Source organism: Saccostrea cucullata, unplaced genomic scaffold, assembly GCF_032062105.1.
Source record: "Saccostrea cucullata isolate Sc308-1 unplaced genomic scaffold, CSIRO_AGI_Scuc_v1 ctg801, whole genome shotgun sequence".
Lineage (NCBI taxonomy): Eukaryota > Metazoa > Mollusca > Bivalvia > Ostreida > Ostreidae > Saccostrea > Saccostrea cuccullata.
This window is the reverse complement of record NW_026920344.1, coordinates 49,584-68,345: the sequence shown is the minus strand read 5'-3', so window position 1 is coordinate 68,345 and position 18,762 is coordinate 49,584. Positions and strand designations below refer to the sequence as shown.

The window sequence follows — 18,762 nt, the reverse complement described above, 5'->3', positions numbered from 1 at the left end:
TAATTTTTATTAACTCTTTTGTATATTGAACTCTCTCTCTCTCTCTCTCTCTCTCTCTCTCTCTCTCTCTCTCTCTCTCTCTCTCTCTCTCCGTTAGGGCAATAATAGGTATAAGATCCTACGCACTTTGTGCTGTACCATTTATCAAGCCTTAGAACTGATCAAGGATTTTTCTCAGGCAGGATGTCGAAACTTCATAAATTGAATAATAATTTAACTTTGGACAAGATATTAACCCAAACGCCCAAATTGAAAGAGAAACTAGAGGTATTGTGAGCAATGAGCTCACTAAATGATACCCGCCTCCCATATGGTTATAGTGGCAAAGTCCACATTTTGCTGTTGTGGCTAAACCCAAAAATGTGTCGAATCAAAAAGCAGGCACGTAGCATCGTATTTGAAAGTGGGGGGGGGGGCAGCCAGAGAATTTTTTTTTAATTACCTGAAAAACTTGACAAGCAAAAAAAAAAAAATACCCACTCCTTCAATTAACATAGCATAAGTTAGGTCGCGGAAAAAAGTAGGGGGCAGTCCACCCCCCACCCCCCCCCTGTTGCTACACCCCTGAAAAGTGAAATAGGAGTTGCACAATGGTAATATGTAATAAACCTAAGACTCTGTAAAAGTTTCGTTTAATTTCACTAAGTGGTACAAGATGATTTGCGGATAAGATATTGGTACCCCAAAGCGTAAGAGACAGACGCACGGACAGACGATTACTATATACCCTCCCACTTTTCAAGCGGGGGATATAATAAACGTGAAATATACATCGCATGAATTGGAAACATTGGGAACTTTCTCAAATACCTTCTCAAACGTGTCGAACCTGGACCTGGACAATAGACAAGAATTTGTAAAAAGCTAATTGTAGGTAGAATGTGGAATTCTCACGTGGAGTTTGCTCTCTCTTCCTATATGTTTTTTCTAATAATCATTAATTATTTATGTCTAGAAATTTAATTCACTTTAAATTCTATTTTCATTATCATTGTACCACAGAATCAATCTCGTTTATTATACCCCTCGCAACAAGTTGCATGAGGTATAATGTTTTGACCCGTCAGTCAGTCCTTTCTTTCTTTTTCTTTTTTTTTTTTTTTTTTTTTTTTGGTCAGCGCAACTTCTCATAAACCACTGCACAGAGTTTTGTCGAACTTTGCAGATATTTATATGAGACAATGTGTGTGTAGATTTGCACATCACCAGTTCCGAATTCTTTATTTTTTCGGGACTTTTCCTCACTTTTACATTTAGATTTTTGGCCATATCTTGAATATAGAGATGAGCAGCTTGTCAGCGCAACTCCTCATAAACCGCTGCACACAATTTCGTCAAACTTTGCAGATATTTAGGACACAATGTGTATAGATGAGCATATTACAAGGAAATTCGATTCCTTTATTTTTATTCTGGGAATTTCAGCACTTCGAATTTTGGGGGAGCGTGGGGTATGTGAACTTGCTCACTTTTTCTTTCATTGTGCATAAAATTATAAATAACTTTAAATCAAATTATATTAGGTCTAATAAAGCCAATACACAGTATTTATTTGATAATAATTGATCATAAAGAAATCCAATCTGTTTCAGACGTTTTTCTTAAATCATTTTTATGAGAGTGTTAATATGCATGTTTTACTACCCCCCCCCTCCTATCACAGAAAAATATCTTCAAAAGGTGAATGATTCGTAATAATGCATGCTTTATTATAAATTTAATGAAGATAAACCATGTAATCATAAATTTTATTTACAACATTTACAGACAAGAGTTATGTTTATTTTTGAAAATTTTTTTTAATCAACCCCACTGAGCTTTCAAACTTTGATATTTTCCCTGACCAAATAAAATGATCGGCATGGGCCACGTGTGTCCAAGCACCTTTTACTGTTGAGTTAGCAATGGATTACATGACTTCTGAGATGCATTTTTCAATAAAAGTAAAATTGGATAATTCTTTCGACATGTGCACATCCCTGTAACGATAGCAGTATTCAGGTAAATGTTTTATCACTGCGTTTGACACGTTTTCTCGACCTGCATGGATTTTTGCTGTACATGAATGTATTCCGTGTTAGTGTACTTTTTATATTGCAGCAAATGCATTCAAAAATAAATTAATTCTCGGTATAGTTCTATTTTTTGTTGAATTTTTACTTTTCAAACATGTAATTGGTCAGTTTATGGACTTCTAAAAACTATGCTATTGGAGATGTGTACATGTCGACAGCCAGACTAGAAAATCACTCAAGTGAAACAATTCTACATGGCTATATATAGCAGGTACAGGTGACCAAAAATTTTCAATTAAAAATGGCGGAATCGAAGAAATATGGCGGACAAAGGCGTACAGGAATGTAGTAAGTCGTACAAAGATGAAAAATGATGGCTTTTTAAGAGTTCATGTCAGCTTTAACGATAGAACATTCTATCTAGTGGGACAGTAACCATGAAAATCACACTCTTTTGTTTTCCTTTACGAATAGATATGTTATGTACCAAAATTGGTTCAGCAGTTCAAGAATGTTGAGGCACGACGAAGGATGTAAAGAGATAGCAATAACTCAGGTGATTTTTAAGTGCATCTTATAAAGGCTTTGCTTAATATTATAAATTATAAAAAAAAAAAAAGCCCATCTCTTATGAAGCTAAATTACATGGGTCGATTACATATTGTTCCAAACGAAAGTAGAATTCTATTGACGATTCAGTAAATTTAGTATCAAAGATGTCTTGAAAATTTATTTCATTCATTTTGCTTGTTTGTGTAGAATTACATACTCAGGATTTTCTTACTGTGAAATTTTGTCCGCAAACCAGAGCCGAATGGGAGAAAAGGAAAGCTGAGAAGAACTGTAAAGAACCAACTCCAGACTATCACTGTGCTGACGTTGAATCAACACGAGACAAGTTCGGGGAAATATGTTCCAATTCAGCGTTGACTTGAATGGATACTGTCCATTTCTGAATGCTATGTCCTATAACCTAAATTACAAGTCCATTGCTTACAATGGGTGTCCACAAAATCCCTATTCATCGGATGAAAATTACAAATTTCCGGTATGTTTTTCAATGTTTGATCCTCCTCAGCAATCAACTGAAGTTCCAGAAATTAAAAAATGTAATGTAATGAATGCAAGATTAGAAGGCGCTGGTATTGGAGTAGCAGTCACGCTATTTATCGCCGGAGTCGTTATCGTCGTTCCTTGCATCACAAAGAAGAAGAAAAAACAGAAGAGAACGTACGGAAAAGTTCCAAGGTCACAATCACAATTTAAAATGACAGAGACAGATAAAAAAAAATTTGAGTCATTGAATGAAATCATAGGTTATAATGACTCTCTAGCTGTCTTATAGCTGTTTTATTGAAATGTGTCATTTACATAAGATTTATATATGGAAAAGTTTATATATGTCCCTTTAATATTATCAGATAGTTGTTTTAATTGATAAATCAGTCAAGATTTCAGATTCCAGGATCAAGGTCACCCATGGTTGGTTGATATTCATACTAAAGACTAGTTTCATATGCTATCCATATTTGTGATTTCCTTCGTAAATGTTTGTTGTTTTGTATATATATAGTATTACATATTTCTGGTTACATTTCAGTCTTGGATTTAATTTGAGGTTGTTTTTAAACTCACATTAATTCATATTCGTGATTGTGAAATAAAACGCTATTAATTAATGTATAAAATATTCTCCTGAGTTGAACCTCTCAAATATTGCATGTAAACCTCTGACGAAATTGCCTGGTTGTTGCTCTAGTATACTATTTTTTGTTTGCAAGAGAAGCCTGTAAAAATCGTTAAAATTTTACAGGCCCCAGGATCATGAAATTTAGACTTAAGTCAATTTTTCCATCGTCTGTAAAATTTTTTTTTTAAATTTCTGAATGAAGGAGATGGAGATAACGAACAGTACTCAATCTCAAAGTCCATAAAACAATACAAAACAAGAGCAGAGCAAACACGGACATCCGAAACATCAGAGGTGGGATCAGGTGCCATGGAGGAGTGAGCATCCCCTGCTGACCAGTCACACCCGCCGTGTGCTCATTGTCATGATCGTGAAGTAACGGAAAAATCCGTCGTAAATTTAGTGTATAAATAATGGACTAACAATTGGTATGAAAAACGTCAGTCAGCATTTGACTCAATGATAAATTGTATTTGCTGACAAGGTCATTGTATCGACCATAGAACTTACGAAATGATGACTTTAAACGAGACTGCTGATATTCTTGTTTCATCAACTTGCTAGTCAATAATTTACCTCGTTTTAGAAATTGTTCATACGTTGAGCATGCTCTTGTGTATCGAATCAACTGAGATATATACACTCCGTATGCAGGTGATGAAGGTATATTGCTGCATAAGTACGGGAAGTTGACTATAGAAAAGTTAAAGTCATCCCGTTTGTCATATAACTTGGTTGTTAGGTTACCATTAACGTGTTTTTCAAGTAAAATATCCAAGTGTGAAACAGATATGTCAGACTCTGTGGTATCTTTTATCTCAAGCTCTCCTGGATATATATCGTATCGACGTAGGAATGGAAATTACCATTGTTAATTGACAATACGTCGTCGATATATCTGAAGGTCGAGTTGAAGGCCACAGCAAGTGTTTTCTTCTTTTCACGCATAAGAATTTGCATAAATTCTGCTTCAGATGAATAAAAAAATAGGTCTGCTGATAACGGAGCGCAATTGGTTTTCATGGGAATTCCAATAGATTGTTGGAAGACCTGGTCTCCATAAACCACATAGATATTATCAATCAGAAATTCAATCATCTTTTTTATGTCAACTTCAGAGTACTTGTGTGTGCAATCAGAATCTTTTTTAACAAAATAATTTTGCAATTGACCAATGACAAGGTAAGTAAATTTACGAGTTCCATTTTTATTGAAAAGGCAGCTTAATTTATCGTGGGGAATGGTTGTGTATAAAGTTGAAAAGTCGTAAGTTTTTAAGCTGTTGATTTTGGTAAAATCTTGTGATTTCAAATTGTCTAAAAGTTCTTTTGAATTTTTTAGTATCCTTATTTGATTCACACCACTTCTTGTAATATATGGTAGCACATTTCTCTTAAGGTTCTTCCTTCACTACTGTCAGTATCTTGGTGAGGAGTAAAGAAAGAGGCTTGGTTGAACATTTACTGAACCCGCAATGTATCTTTGTTTGTAAGGATTCTTATGAAGTTTCGGAATCCAATATATATAAGGTAGTTCAAATTCATTTTGGCTCTGTGGAATATTAAAAATATTCAAAAGTGACATATGAATAAATCTCAAAATTTTCAAATAACAGTATTTTTATTTATCGATAATGAAACATATTTTAATTTTGATCTGCTTGACTTCCAAATCATTCAAGTACAAAATTAAGATGTTATAATCCGAGTACTTTCTATTCTAGATCTGGTTATTACATGCATATACCGTAACTTCGCCACCATAATATTAATCATTCAATGCATTGATCAGTGTCTCGCAGAAAAGCGACACGTACAGGTTTGTCTTATAAATAAATTTAAATTTTCATTTGACTCCTAAACAATGTTACAATGTTGTCATACTTGTTTTAAAAAATAATTTTATTCATACATTGTAGCTTCAAACGCTTTTTTATATTTATGGCAAATTCTAATGAATTTAAAAAAAGTATGCATTGATTGCTTCTCTATCACGTTGGCATATATGCGGTAGGCATCAAAAGCCTGAATGTTAATTCGATGGTCGATACGAACTTCAGACAAAGTACACAAGATATACGCAGCGATATAAAACTAAATGTCAATCAAATCAAAGTCCGGTATCCAATCCCAGGCTTAATTTCAGAGTTCAGCCACCCATAATCTCTCTTTATTATCTATGCAAACTCCATGTGGCCAAACCAGTTCGTATTTCTTTGTAAGTAGATATCTCAGAAAATATCCATCTTTGTCTATGTTGTGAATGGTGGCGTTCTCTCGATCTGCTATCAAGATATGTCCAAGACTATCTGTTGCAAGATCGTATGGAAAGAACTTCCAAAATGTGCTCAGCCAAGAGTAACCATCCTCGTAGACGAATCTCTTCTCGTTATTTCTGTCTACGACAATTACTTTTTGGGCAAAATTATTGTTAATATTCACGCAGACGCAAAATGGTTCAATCACATATTGATGAGTAATTTCGCGCCTTACGTTCCCTTTTCCATCATAATTTACAACTTTCCCGCCAGGACAATCCTGAAGACAAACAATGACGTCACCGGAACGCGTTGTACATATGCCAAGAGGTCGGCCATTTGTGTGGAAAGCGCCATTGTCGATATTATCAGGACTGACTTTTCGGATACATTTGTTCTTGTTGTCCGAATAAAGTATGCCTCCATCTTTTGTAGGCGGCGCCAATCCAGATGGAAGACCAATCCCCGTAGACGTGGATATTGTATAAATACGCTTGGCTCCTTCATTTACAACAATTAAGGGTTTTTTGTTTGCCACTTAGTAGAAATTTCTTTGAATAAAAATGCTACAAAGTATGTGTCGGATACACTGAATTCAAATTCAAACAAGTCCTTGGTTAAGGCGGAACTTTTCCTTCCTCCCCTGCTCATCTTCTTGACTCGGAACGTGTTCTTTTGGTTCTGCAATTGTTTTATTTTTCTGATGAATTATTCATTGATTGTGTTATCACAGACGGCAAAATAGACCCAAACTGCCATTTTAAATGATTTTGTTAAGAAATCCTTTCTGGAAAATTGATGGAGTGAAACCTAAGACCGCAGACAAATTTGACGAAGTTGCATCTTCATGGTGATCCTTAAAATGGAGAAAATGAGCTCTGATGGATGAACAATCATCTTACTTTCGTAGAAACCCAAAGTTCCGTTGATTCATTTCTTATTATATTTTTCTTCTATATTTCTCTTCTCATCATTATTTCTCAAAACTTTTGTCCACCAGATCCAAGAAACATTCATCTAATATATATCACAGACAAATATATTTGATGATGGGCCAATTTTTAAGGTGGTCTTCAGCACATTTTGAGCAGGAATTGTTTTATTTCACATTTATCATTCATTTTTTTTTCGTTTGTGTTATATAGCTATCATTTTCATTTGTACTCCTTAATTTTATTTCCTTTCTGTAAGTTTTAGTTTTATTCTATCGACTTCAGATTAAAAAGGAGTGCATATCAGTAAGACTTTTTTTCAGTCTAGAGTCGTGTTCATCAGAGCGAGCGCTCGCAGTCATTGGAGCGTTTGTGCATAATTGAAAGTACACGCTAATGATAAACATAATTCCTTATATGGAAAAGCCTACTTTCGATTTCTTATTTTAACAATGATGGCAGCAGCAATTTTTACTTTTTCATTCTTATGGATATTTATTAAAATAATTTCTTGTAAATCAAACTTTCTCTCTGTGAAATCGTGTCCAAAAAACGAAACAGAATGGGATACAAGACGTGTGATTAAGAATTGTAAAGAGCCAACACCTGACTATCACTGTGCTGCAATCGAATCAGATGAAGGTCAATACGGGGAAATATGTGCAACATCAGCTTTGACGTTGGAGGGTTATTGTCCCATAATTAACGCCATATCTCACAACCTTGACTACAAGGAGTGCTTATCATACAATGGGTGTCCACAGAATCCCTTTGCATCGAATGAAATATACAAGTATCCGTTTTGTTTTTCAATTTTTAATCCTCATAATGGGTCAAGAGGAAATGCAATTAATCATCTTGTATTAAATTTTATACCAGCGAAATCATGTCCACAAAATCAGTCAGAATGGGATACAAGAAAAGCAATGAAGAATTGTACGGAACCAACCCCCGACTATCATTGTGCCCCAATAGAATCAACATATAGCCAGTTTGGAGAAATCTGCTCAAATTCAGCTTTGACTTTGAAAGGTTATTGCCCAATACTTACTGCTTCATCTCACAATCTCGACTACAAGATTTGTAGTTCTCACAAGAAATGCCCAAAGGAATCATACCGAACAAACGAAATTTACAAGAATCCTTTCTGTCTTTCGTTGAAGTTCCATAGTAATAAGCCAGACAAAGGATCATACTCAAATTTAGCCATAGTAATAATTGTTATTGTCGTGGGAACAATAGCTGTTATTTCTATTTTCACATTTTTTATTAGACTCCGGAAAAAATACCAGGACGAAGCACAACGCAAAAAGAAACTAAAATATATAGGACTTGAATTGCGGGAAATAGGAGATAAAATCGCACAAAATAAGGGGGGAAACCTCAAAGATTGAAAAAAATTCTTGTGAAATATGGAGATAATGAACATTGCTAAAGTTCAAAAAGTCCATTCAAACAATAAAAATCTGGAACAGAAAAAACACTTACGCGCGGACCTCTAAACCATCAAAGGTGGAATCGGATGCCATAGAGTGAGCATATTGATATGCAAACTAAATGAATCATTGACTTGTTATTGCTCAGCATATTTAGCTGATGTCCAATATTAACAATAATTATTACTAGAATTTAGTGACATGAATTACTGGTATGTGTAGCACTTTATCTCTTAGAGATCTTTTGAAAAAGATGAATAATGCTCTCATTTTCTGTGTCATTCTTAATTTTGACTTTAATAATTTTGTTGGAGGAAATACAAAATTCGTACTCTAAATGTTATTTGTATTCTTATCTCATGTCGCCCTAAAAATGTCAGGGGTTCTGAGTCAATATGTTGCCATGAGACCCCAGGCCAATATAATTTCATATTTTTACGGCTTGCTTCTCTCATTGAGAAGCACCAATCAAATTCAAGCTTTCATAAATAGTTGGATTACCACTTGCAGAAAGTTCTTCTGAAATGCATTTTATATAATGAGCCTTACAAACGAAGACAGAAGGAAATATAGTTTTAATGGAGTTTTATGAAGAGACTTACTTTTACAATCGACTGACTTCTACAATTTAAATAGATGCCAACTCCAATTACTGAAACGTTAAAGTCAGCTGTGGAATGTAAAAGTAAGTCTCTTCATAAAACTCCTATATTGCCTCTCAATCTTTTAATACGCGATCGTAACATATACATGCAGATATGAAACATTAATTTAATCTATTTTGACAAAGTGTCAACGTCCTCTTTTTCAAATCTTGTCCATCGCCTTTATAGCGTACTCTTCTACAGAATCCATAATATTGAAATTCCGACACCAGTACTAGTTGAAGGATTGGGGGTTCCCCATATTTAGACCTTTTAAAATAACGGTAAGTGATCTGAAGTCAACATTATTATTTATTATATTTACGTCACCTATAATAAAGTGTCCAGCAGAACTATAGTTATTAGGTGAAGGTGAACATGAACACGATGGAGGCTTATGTTTCACATATTCGATATCCAGGCCCTGTAAAGTTATCATGAAATTAAAAGGTTTGGAAGCAATAGCTGATGTATATTTATAGGAAATACAAGGTGGAATGCCAGACTGGAACCTTTTGTGATTAAGGGTGTTTTACCTACTAGTATATTAATCGCAACAAATTCTTTGTTGGCATATTGAAGTTGAAGGGAAAGACAGATTGTTTTAACTGCATTTCCTTCAGTAAAACTTGGGGGTTTAAAAGCCTTTGATTTTCAATATCCATAATCACAGATCCAAGATATATACTGGTGTCAAGGAATCAAACAATGGACTTTCCTTTACCTTTTCTAGAAGACTATGTTAAAGTTTCAAAGGAACATTTTCATAAATCTACTATTTCCAGTACACTTGATTGTTTAAAACTACAAAAGGACTGTTTATATATATTTTTTTGAAAATTCGTTTTTAAATATTTTATTCAATTTACTTACCATGCAGTCATCATAACATTAGTTTCACTGTTTGTCAGATTGATTGATTGATTGATTGTGTACTGTTTAACGTCCCTCTCCAGAATATTTCACTGATATGGAGACGTCACCATTGCCGGTGAAGGGCTGCAAATTTAGGCCTTTGCTCGGCACTTACGGCCTTTGATCAGGGAGGGATCTTTATCGTGCCACACCTGCTGTGACACGGGACCTCGGTTTATACGGTCTCATCCGAAGGACCGCCCCATTTAGTCGCCTTTTACGACAAGCAAGGGGGTACTGAGGACCTATTCTAACCCGGATCCCCACGGGGCCATTGTTTGTCAGAAGTGAATAATGAAGGAAAATAAATTCTCTTAAAGCAGAGTAAAAAAAAATCTAATTCATGATCATTCTAGAACTCCTCTTTCGGGAGCCATAAATTTCAAAATTCTGAAAAGTGTTCTTAATTATTTTTACCTTGCACTTAGTTTCTCTGCTATAGATATTGAAGAGAAGTGGAAAATATTATTAAATGCATTATATGTGAATGTCGCTGGAAAAAAGTCAACGCCAATAGATTCAAACATCAAAGAAAGCACAATGACGGTGTCTCTATTTTTCAGTTGTTAACATGCAATAATTATGATCGTATCATCAGACTGTGAAGGATTTAGTATATATGGTACTAAAACTTGATCCTTTTGTACAAGTAACGAACAGAACAACTATCAAAAGATGCAGACTAACCGATAGCTGCAGATCTGTAGCGGTATGGTTTTATATATTTGTCTTTGACCATAACGGTACAGATTCCGTAATGCAAAAAAGGTGCAATTTACGGCGCAATATTTTTTGCGCACTTGTGGGGAGAATTTCTCCACTTTCCAGCGAGTTTATTGCCTGAACAAACAACAAGAAATGGTTGGCAGGTGGATTAAATATACATATTGGCTAGAGAATGTGTCTAGAATAAGGGAGTGAAAGGTAGTTGATTGAGCAATGCTAGAAAGTGGAGAAATTCTCCCCACAAGTGCGCAAAAAATATTGCCGTAAATTGCACCTTTTTTGCATTACGGGATCTGTAGCGTTATGGTCAAAGACAAATACATAAAACCATAACGCTACAATTCTGCAGCTAACTAACCGATAGAGAGGTACTACATGTATATGTACATGTATAGTTAGCAACATGGTTTTCCGTCTGTTTCTAATGTACTTTGTGGATACTTCACTATTTGAGGTACTCAAAAACTCTTATTTTACTACTGACTTGATCAGCCACCCACAATCTGTCTTTGTTATCTATGCAAAGTCCATGGGGCCAAACCAATTCGTCTTTCTTTGTAAGTAGATATCTCAGGAAATATCCATCTTTGTCAATGATGTGAATGGTGGCGTTCTCTCGATCTGCTATAAGGATGTGTCCAAGACTATCTGTTGCAAGATCACATGGAAAGAACTTCCAGAATGTGCTCAACCAAGAGTAACCACCCTCGTAAACGAATCTCTCCTCGTTATTTCTGTCTACGACAATTACTTTTTGGGAACTGACGTCGGAGATGCAAAAATCATTGTTAATATTCAAGCAGACGCAAAATGGTTCAATCACATATTGATGAGTAAGTTCAAGCCTTACGTTCCATCTTTCGTCATAATTTACAACTTTCCCGCCAGGACAATCCTGCAGACAAGCAATGACGTCACCGGAACGCGTGGTACATATGCCAAGAGGTCGACCATTTGTACGGAAAGCGACATTATCGATATTATCAGGACTAACTTTTCGGATACATTTGTTCTTGTTGTCCGAATAAAGTATGCCTCCATCTTTTGTAGGCGCCAACCCAGATGGATATCCAATCCCTGTTAATGTGGAAATTGCACAGATACGCTTGCCTCCTTCATTTACAACAATTATGTCTTTTTGTTTGCCACTTACTAGGAACTTTTTAGAATTAACATACTTTACAAAGTATGTGTCGGATACACCTAATTCAAACTCAAACAGGCACGTTGGGAAAGGCAGAACTTTTCTGTCCTCTTGCTGCTCCTCTTCTTGACATGGAATGTGCTCTTCCGGTTCTGCAGATTGGATGTTCTTTTTTTCTGCAGACGCCTCCACTGCTTGTGTTATCACAGATGGCAAAATGGACCCAAACTGACTTTTTATATGATCTTTGTTAAGAAATCCCTTTTGGAACACTGGAGGGGTGAAACCTAAGACCTCGGACAAATTTGAAGAAGTTGCATCTTCGGGGTGGTTCTTTATGTAGAAAATGAGCTCTGATGGATGAGCAATCATCTTACTTCTGTAGAAACCCAAAATTTCATCCAAATTCTGGATCTGTTCATTCATTTCTTTTTCGTATTTTTCTATGTCTTCGATATCTCTCTTCTCATTGGCATCGACCAACTTAATTGTTTCCTTGAAAACTTCATCCACAAGTTTCCTGAAAACTTCTTTTTGATCGATAGCCTGGTCCCTTAATTGGCGGTATTCCTTTTTAATATCATTTTTAATGGTTTTTAGTTTTGACAGACGTTCTTCAATCTCAGGTTTGAGAGACGCCTTTATTTTCATGTCATCCACAGCTATCTTTTTCATACATTCTTCGAACATGCTTTCCATGGTACAAAGAGTGTGCTTTGCATGTTTCTCGTCAATACACTCATGACATACTGGGATCCTACACAATTTGCAGCACATGGTGTATTCCTTGCACGGGTGATCCAGACACATCTGTGTACCATTCATCTTGTATATCATCGACGAATATTTAACGATTTGGTGATGAGAGTAAGAACTGATTTCGACGTGTTCGTCTGCGCATTTTGAGCAGAATTTATTTTTGCAGTGTGTACAATAGCGTTCCACAGGTTGCTCCTCACAGTGTATACACCTCAGGATGTCCTGTGCTTCCGGTGGCACACGCTGATCCATTTCCTGTAATTAAAATCAAAATATAGTTTATTAGCTTTTTATACTCTTTTTGGATTGCTATCGAAATCAGTGCATCCAATCCTTGTATTAACTTTACATGTTTTGAACTTCTTTAAAAAAAACTTCGAAGTTTCACATGCACAAGTGCTAAGAACAAACGGTCAGTTACTAAATGCACCCCCGTATTTTGTAGATTCAAATTCAAGTTCATGGTCCTACTTGTATATACAACAGCTGCGATCAAGTTTTTTAAAAAGTGAATTTACTGATTAGAGCAACATGCAAAAGTTACAACATACATGTAAAAATCAAAACCATATGATCGTCCTTTAAAGTGGACTTGAAAGAATAGATCGAGACAAAGTGAGTAAGAACACAGATAAAATTGTACGAAAGCAATCAAGTCTAGTTTTGTTCTTCTTCAATAATGAGAGGAAAAAAATAAATGGTAACTGGCAATTATTTGGCTTTCAATAATATGAATAACGAAGATGGAAATTGTTGACTTGTTTGCTTGAGAGATCGAGATAATTTTTGTTGCAATGTTTTATGATCCGCCACTGCTTTAGGTGGACCTATAACTAATCTGTGTAATGCTTAATAATAATATATCCTGACTATAAGAAGTGTAGACTCGTTTACAAACATGGCAGCACGGATTAATAATGTTTACGAGAGCATAACGATTCAATCAATAAATTCTACATCTTGAACAGTCATTTTAAACTGTTTGGGATGAATTACGAAATACTTATACTAACCAAATTAACAGAAATATGTATATATTTATGAATATAATTTCCCGTAAAATTAAAAAAAATTGAAATTGCTATGATTAAGTTACCTCAGAGTTCGTCGATGAATGCAGGGTTGAATATGTTCCCTTGTTTTCTTACGTTCTGCAAGATTGCACATGCAGGACCAAGGCAAGGAAAAACAACTCTGACCTGATAAAAAAAATATACTGCATTAAATCTTTAATTTCATTAGTTGATATTGGTTCTTGAATAATTTTATCCAGGTACGCACGTATCCTATGGGAGCGGGTGCTAATCTCAATCCACTCCCGATCTCGGACATTTTCAGAAAATGTCTTGATGAAATGAAACAAAACTAAAGAGTCTTGCAGATAACAGATATAGATCAAACATCGATGAAAGTTAAACTTTGTTTGTTTATTTTCATACTCTGTAATATTTTCTATTAATTTGTAAATTGATGTCGCCATTTGTATCCTTTGTTTGAGTTTCAGTCAAAGATATGACTTTTTTTCGTAAAAAAAAAATTGAATATAATGATTTTTTTCTCTTGGGTTAAGTACTGTATACGTAACTCATTGGAGAAAAAAAGGTTGTGTCCCGTCATGGGTATAATATATACCATATACTTAAAGTGCTAAAAATATTTTTGTCCCATGGTTTTTATTCGATGGAAAAACACATTGTCCCATGCCTGTTTGTAGTACTTTGTACCGGTCCCATCATTGTGATATTTTTTCCTGGTCCCTAAACTATGTCTGATATTTATTTCATAGTCGGAAATAAATCGGTTATTGTTTCAAGTTAAACCTGGGATATCTATGAAACTCAGGAAGGTCTTCTATTTGTATAAAGTAACAAAACAAACTGAAGAATCTTTTTCATTTAAGTTTGTCTGAACTTACCAAAAACTACGCCATAAATCACTTACATGTATTTATACATATGCATCATTTCGCCGAATAGCACTTAGCAATACTATGCATGTTTCACAAACATATCATAAAATTCTGAACTGACGATCACAATCTCGGTTTGTTTTTTGTTTTTTTTGTTTTGTTTTTGTTTTTGTTTTTTTGGCTCAGATACTATCATATATATAGCTTTAAACTAGTTTAACATTTTATGTTGTTTTTTTTTTCAAACTAGATGCATGCCTCTGTTTGTGCTTGTTGTTTTGGGGAATAACTTAACATTTTAGAACTATACTTCAACGCAAGAAAAAATTGTGGCGTTCTTCTTTTATCTCTCTTTTTTCTATCCAAGGGGTTGGGGATTGAAACTTCCGTAAACCCCGTTGGATCCGCCACTGCATAGTTATTTTCACACACCCTTTTCGGTCCCTCTTTTCCGGAAAATTACTCTTGTTCATATATCAAAATATAGTACATAGGAACAATATCAAGTTATTTTCAAAATCTAATTATATATTCTAGTGTTTCAACTATCTTTTTTACTGCAGAATTTATCTAAGTAATTAAAAAAGAAGTTTAATTAATACATGTTCACATTTCTTCAAGAAATGGGTTGCGCGTATGAATATCTTACTGCAAAATATTACACACTTCCTTTTCATGCGGGATCGCCATAGGTAAGCACGTGTTGACTTCGTTAGTTCAGAATTTAATGACATGTTTGTGAAGTATGCATAATATTCCTAGCTTTTCTGTGAAATTATGATAAATAAAAACAATGAAGAATGTTTCTATCAATTCAGTCTTGTTTTGTAAAGTGTTAACATTAAGACAAGTGGCTAGAAAAAAAGGGGGGGGGGGTTGTCGCATGTCTGTTCATATTTTACTCTCCCAGATACACTGCGTTATTTTTCTTTCCAAAAAAAATATATATATCGTGAAGGATATTCAAACAATTGGTCACATTATGATTTATATAATATATTTCATTGTGTTCACGTTATCCCCCATATTTTTCAGTAAAATTACAAAATGGTCGGTCGTATCCCAGTAAAACGAAGCAAAACCTACACAACTCCACGACGTCCTTTTGAAAAGGAACGGTTAGACCATGAGTTGAAACTCATTGGAGAGTTTGGTCTCAGAAATAAGAGAGAAGTATGGCGTGTCAAGTATACACTTGGAAAAGTGCGAAAGGCTGCCAGAGAGTTGCTTACTCTTGATGAGAAAGACCCCAGGAGGCTTTTTGAAGGTAACAACATGAAAAAGTATGCCAAGAAAAAAAGCATAAGGAATATGCAACCAAATTACAAGAAAAAACCAAATTATAAGAAAAATCGGTTTTATTGAATTTGTACACAGTGCATTCACTGTAACACTTGTTTTTGTCATAGGTAATGCCTTGCTGAGAAGACTGGTCAGGATTGGCGTGTTGGATGAGAACAAGATGAAGCTTGATTACGTGTTGGGTTTGAAACTTGAAGACTTTCTGGAGAGGAGGCTGCAAACCCAAGTCTTCAAACTGGGTCTCGCTAAGAGTATCCATCATGCTCGAGTTCTTATTAGGCAGAGGCACATCAGGTAAACAGGAATAATATGATCACTTTTATTGTTTTTAAAAGCAATCATTTGTCTTTTCATTGTTTTGCAAGGAAAGAAAAAAAATCAAGCTGCAAATTTGGAGTTGAAGATTTTACTGGAAAATCTTGTTTCCCTAAAACCCCTTTCTGCTTACATTACAGATGAAAGAATATTTGTTAATTTTCAATTAGACCACTTCTTGACCCATTGCGGTCATGAACGTCTAATATTGCCTATACTGGGTGGTACTTGAGATTTGGAGAAAGCTTGTTCAAGATTCTTGTGGGCCACTTGAGAAATTTAATATTTCTCAACGTCCATTTTGATCGTATTCTGAACTCGTCTGATTCTCTAATTTGATGACGGTGCCAGTAATTGAGAAGTAAGAAAGGTATAACAATATTTTAAAAACTGCAAATGCACCATTGTGTGAAAAATGTGGATTGAAATGGGGATATTGTCTCGGAATATTAGTAAGAATAATCTAACTGCGTCTCGGTAAAAGCCCTTGTATTTAAAAAAGGTAAACTAGCTCATTTTAGGTTTCCTGTATTCTGTTACAAGCAATTTAAGAGTGGTCTTGACAAAATAACAAACTATTGAAAAATAGTGGTCATCAAGCAAGGCCGGTAAAAATTTGAACTGATAACTGATTAAAAGAACTGGTTTAAAAGATAATTTGAAAGTAATCGGGAGAGCAAATATTAAGAAATTAGGACCCACAGGTAAAATTAGCATAAATAACAGAGATGGCCATGTACTATTTAAGCTTAATATGTAGTTTTCTGACGGACGGACATTTTTTATGAACTTGAAAAATTCCAATTCGAGTTGTATTTGTTAAATTATGAAAATGACATGAAATACATCTATGTTGAAATTGAAGGTGGAGGAATGAACCCTGCTCCTCTTAAACTGATGATTATCTAACTTGTTAATCCTTGTATTTCAGAGTGAGAAAACAGGTGGTCAACATCCCATCCTTTGTTGTGAGACTGGACTCCCAGAAACACATTGACTTCTCCCTCAGATCACCCTACGGTGGTGGACGACCAGGTATGTAGCTTCAGTAATGCAGGAAATACAGTACGGTGGGTTTGTTTCAAATTAATAGGGAGGCATGGAAAAATGGTATCTTTCATGCTAGTCTTTAAAATTCCTTTAACTTTGATGAAAAGCTACTTTGCATCTTTTGAATCAGTATTTCCAATCATAAATCTCCAGGATGCATTAGGTTTTAGATTGGCAGTAGATTGATAAAATCTTGAAACCAAAGATCATAGGTTTTATTGCTTCATTTTAGATTTACATGTGATTTTAATTTATTACTTAGGTCGTGTCAAGAGGAAGAATGCCAAGAAAGGAACAACAGAGGAAGAAGAAGATTAAAATGTACATCTCTCTGACAATAAATTGTCACCTCTCCAGATTGCTTTCTGTTATAGCATAGGATATCCTCTTGCATTTGGAATTAAAACATTCATACAGGAACACTTACCGTATAATACTTGCCTATCAGTCAGATTTTTGGGAGTTAAACTTTGGTCCAAAACTCTATGTCCGACTTATGGGTGAGATATAAAAAGATTGGTATTTTAGAAGGTCAATCTTTCTAAAAATAAGCTTAAAAAGTACAACCGGCTTAAAGGCGAGTTTATACAGTACATATTGTAAAGTTGGATCTGAAAAGAGATAAAAGAGGTTAAAAATCATGGCGATTGATCTTGAGAAATCTACCAAAAATGGAAAATTTATGAATGGCATAAAATAGAAAACCCATTCCAGTGGTAAGGTCATGTGCATACGAGAAGAAAGGGTCCCTGTTGACCAGTCGCACCTTTCCTAAACTTGGTGTATTCACTGTATTGATCAAGAAGAGGGACAATCTTTAGTAATATAGCAATTAAAAGGTCCAACTTTATATGTGAAAGACAGCAGCACCAAAATATGATCCATTGTTAAATATGTTATTTTTGCTAACAAGGCCAGTGTACATCTTCGCTAGCCAAGTGTCCGATTCGTTTCCCTCATCTGAGGGAAACGAATCGGCCACTAGGCTAGTGAAGATGGGCCAGTGTAATGAGCTTTGAATTTTAATACAAAATGCTGACTCAAAATGAGGTGTACAAAAATTCAACTTATCTGTTGGTAGCCTGCCTCAATGTTGAAAATTATTAGTAGTACACTGTACTTAGAGCATGCAAGTGTTGAACAAGTTGGGATATGTAAACTATATGCAGGAGAATAGCTTAATATTGCTGCATAAATGAAGAAAGGTGATGTAAGAAGCCAGTCATCTTGTCGAACAAATTGGTAGGTAGTTGCCCGTATTGTCTCGAGCCTGTAAGATGTCTTAAGTGAGGAAAAGTGGCAGACTCTGATGTGTCTTATACAAGTTCACTGTGATACATTAAATACAGTATAATGGAATTAACAATTGTTAATTGATAAAATGTGGACACATGTATATCTGTTGAGTTGGTGGCCACAGTATTTTTTTTTTCTTGTGCTTCAAAGGAATATAGAGACTGTTTGACTAATAAAAGAGTACAACTGTTGCCCATTGAAATTCCATAGTTTGTTGGAAAACCTGTCTCTGGAAACTACCCTAATGAGGAACTCCAGTATCTTGAATTAAATACCAATTCTATCACAAGACACTAAATTAGAACTTTATTCAGTAATAAGCAATATTTGCCCCCAAATCAAACTTTGACTGAGAAATATTTAATTATGTAC

The 18,762-nt window shown here is 35.0% G+C and overlaps 2 protein-coding genes across 3 annotated transcripts; one reads left to right on the top strand and one right to left on the bottom strand.

Moving 5' to 3' along the window:
- Nucleotides 1-11,020: 11,020 nt before the first annotated feature.
- Nucleotides 11,021-13,707, bottom strand: LOC134247259 (uncharacterized). 2 transcript variants are annotated; one of them, XM_062729621.1, is made up of 2 exons: nt 13,615-13,707; nt 11,021-12,773 (listed from the first exon to the last, which is right to left on the bottom strand). In XM_062729621.1, exon 2 carries the CDS (start codon nt 12,768-12,770, stop codon nt 11,061-11,063), a length of 1,710 nt encoding a protein of 569 aa, XP_062585605.1. In that variant the 5' UTR covers nt 12,771-12,773; nt 13,615-13,707; the 3' UTR covers nt 11,021-11,060. The 2 variants fall into 2 exon arrangements, with proteins under 2 accessions (XP_062585605.1, XP_062585612.1); XM_062729628.1 differs by lacking the exon at nt 13,615-13,707 and having other exon boundaries at nt 11,021-12,516; nt 12,612-12,680.
- A 1,728-nt stretch (nt 13,708-15,435) lies between these two features.
- On the top strand, nt 15,436-17,450 carry LOC134247375 (small ribosomal subunit protein uS4). Its single transcript, XM_062729754.1, has 4 exons — nt 15,436-15,694; nt 15,837-16,023; nt 16,976-17,079; nt 17,357-17,450. The coding sequence occupies exons 1-4, from the start codon at nt 15,475-15,477 to the stop codon at nt 17,410-17,412; spliced, it is 567 nt and encodes a 188-aa protein (XP_062585738.1). The 5' UTR covers nt 15,436-15,474; the 3' UTR covers nt 17,413-17,450.
- Nucleotides 17,451-18,762: the final 1,312 nt, after the last annotated feature.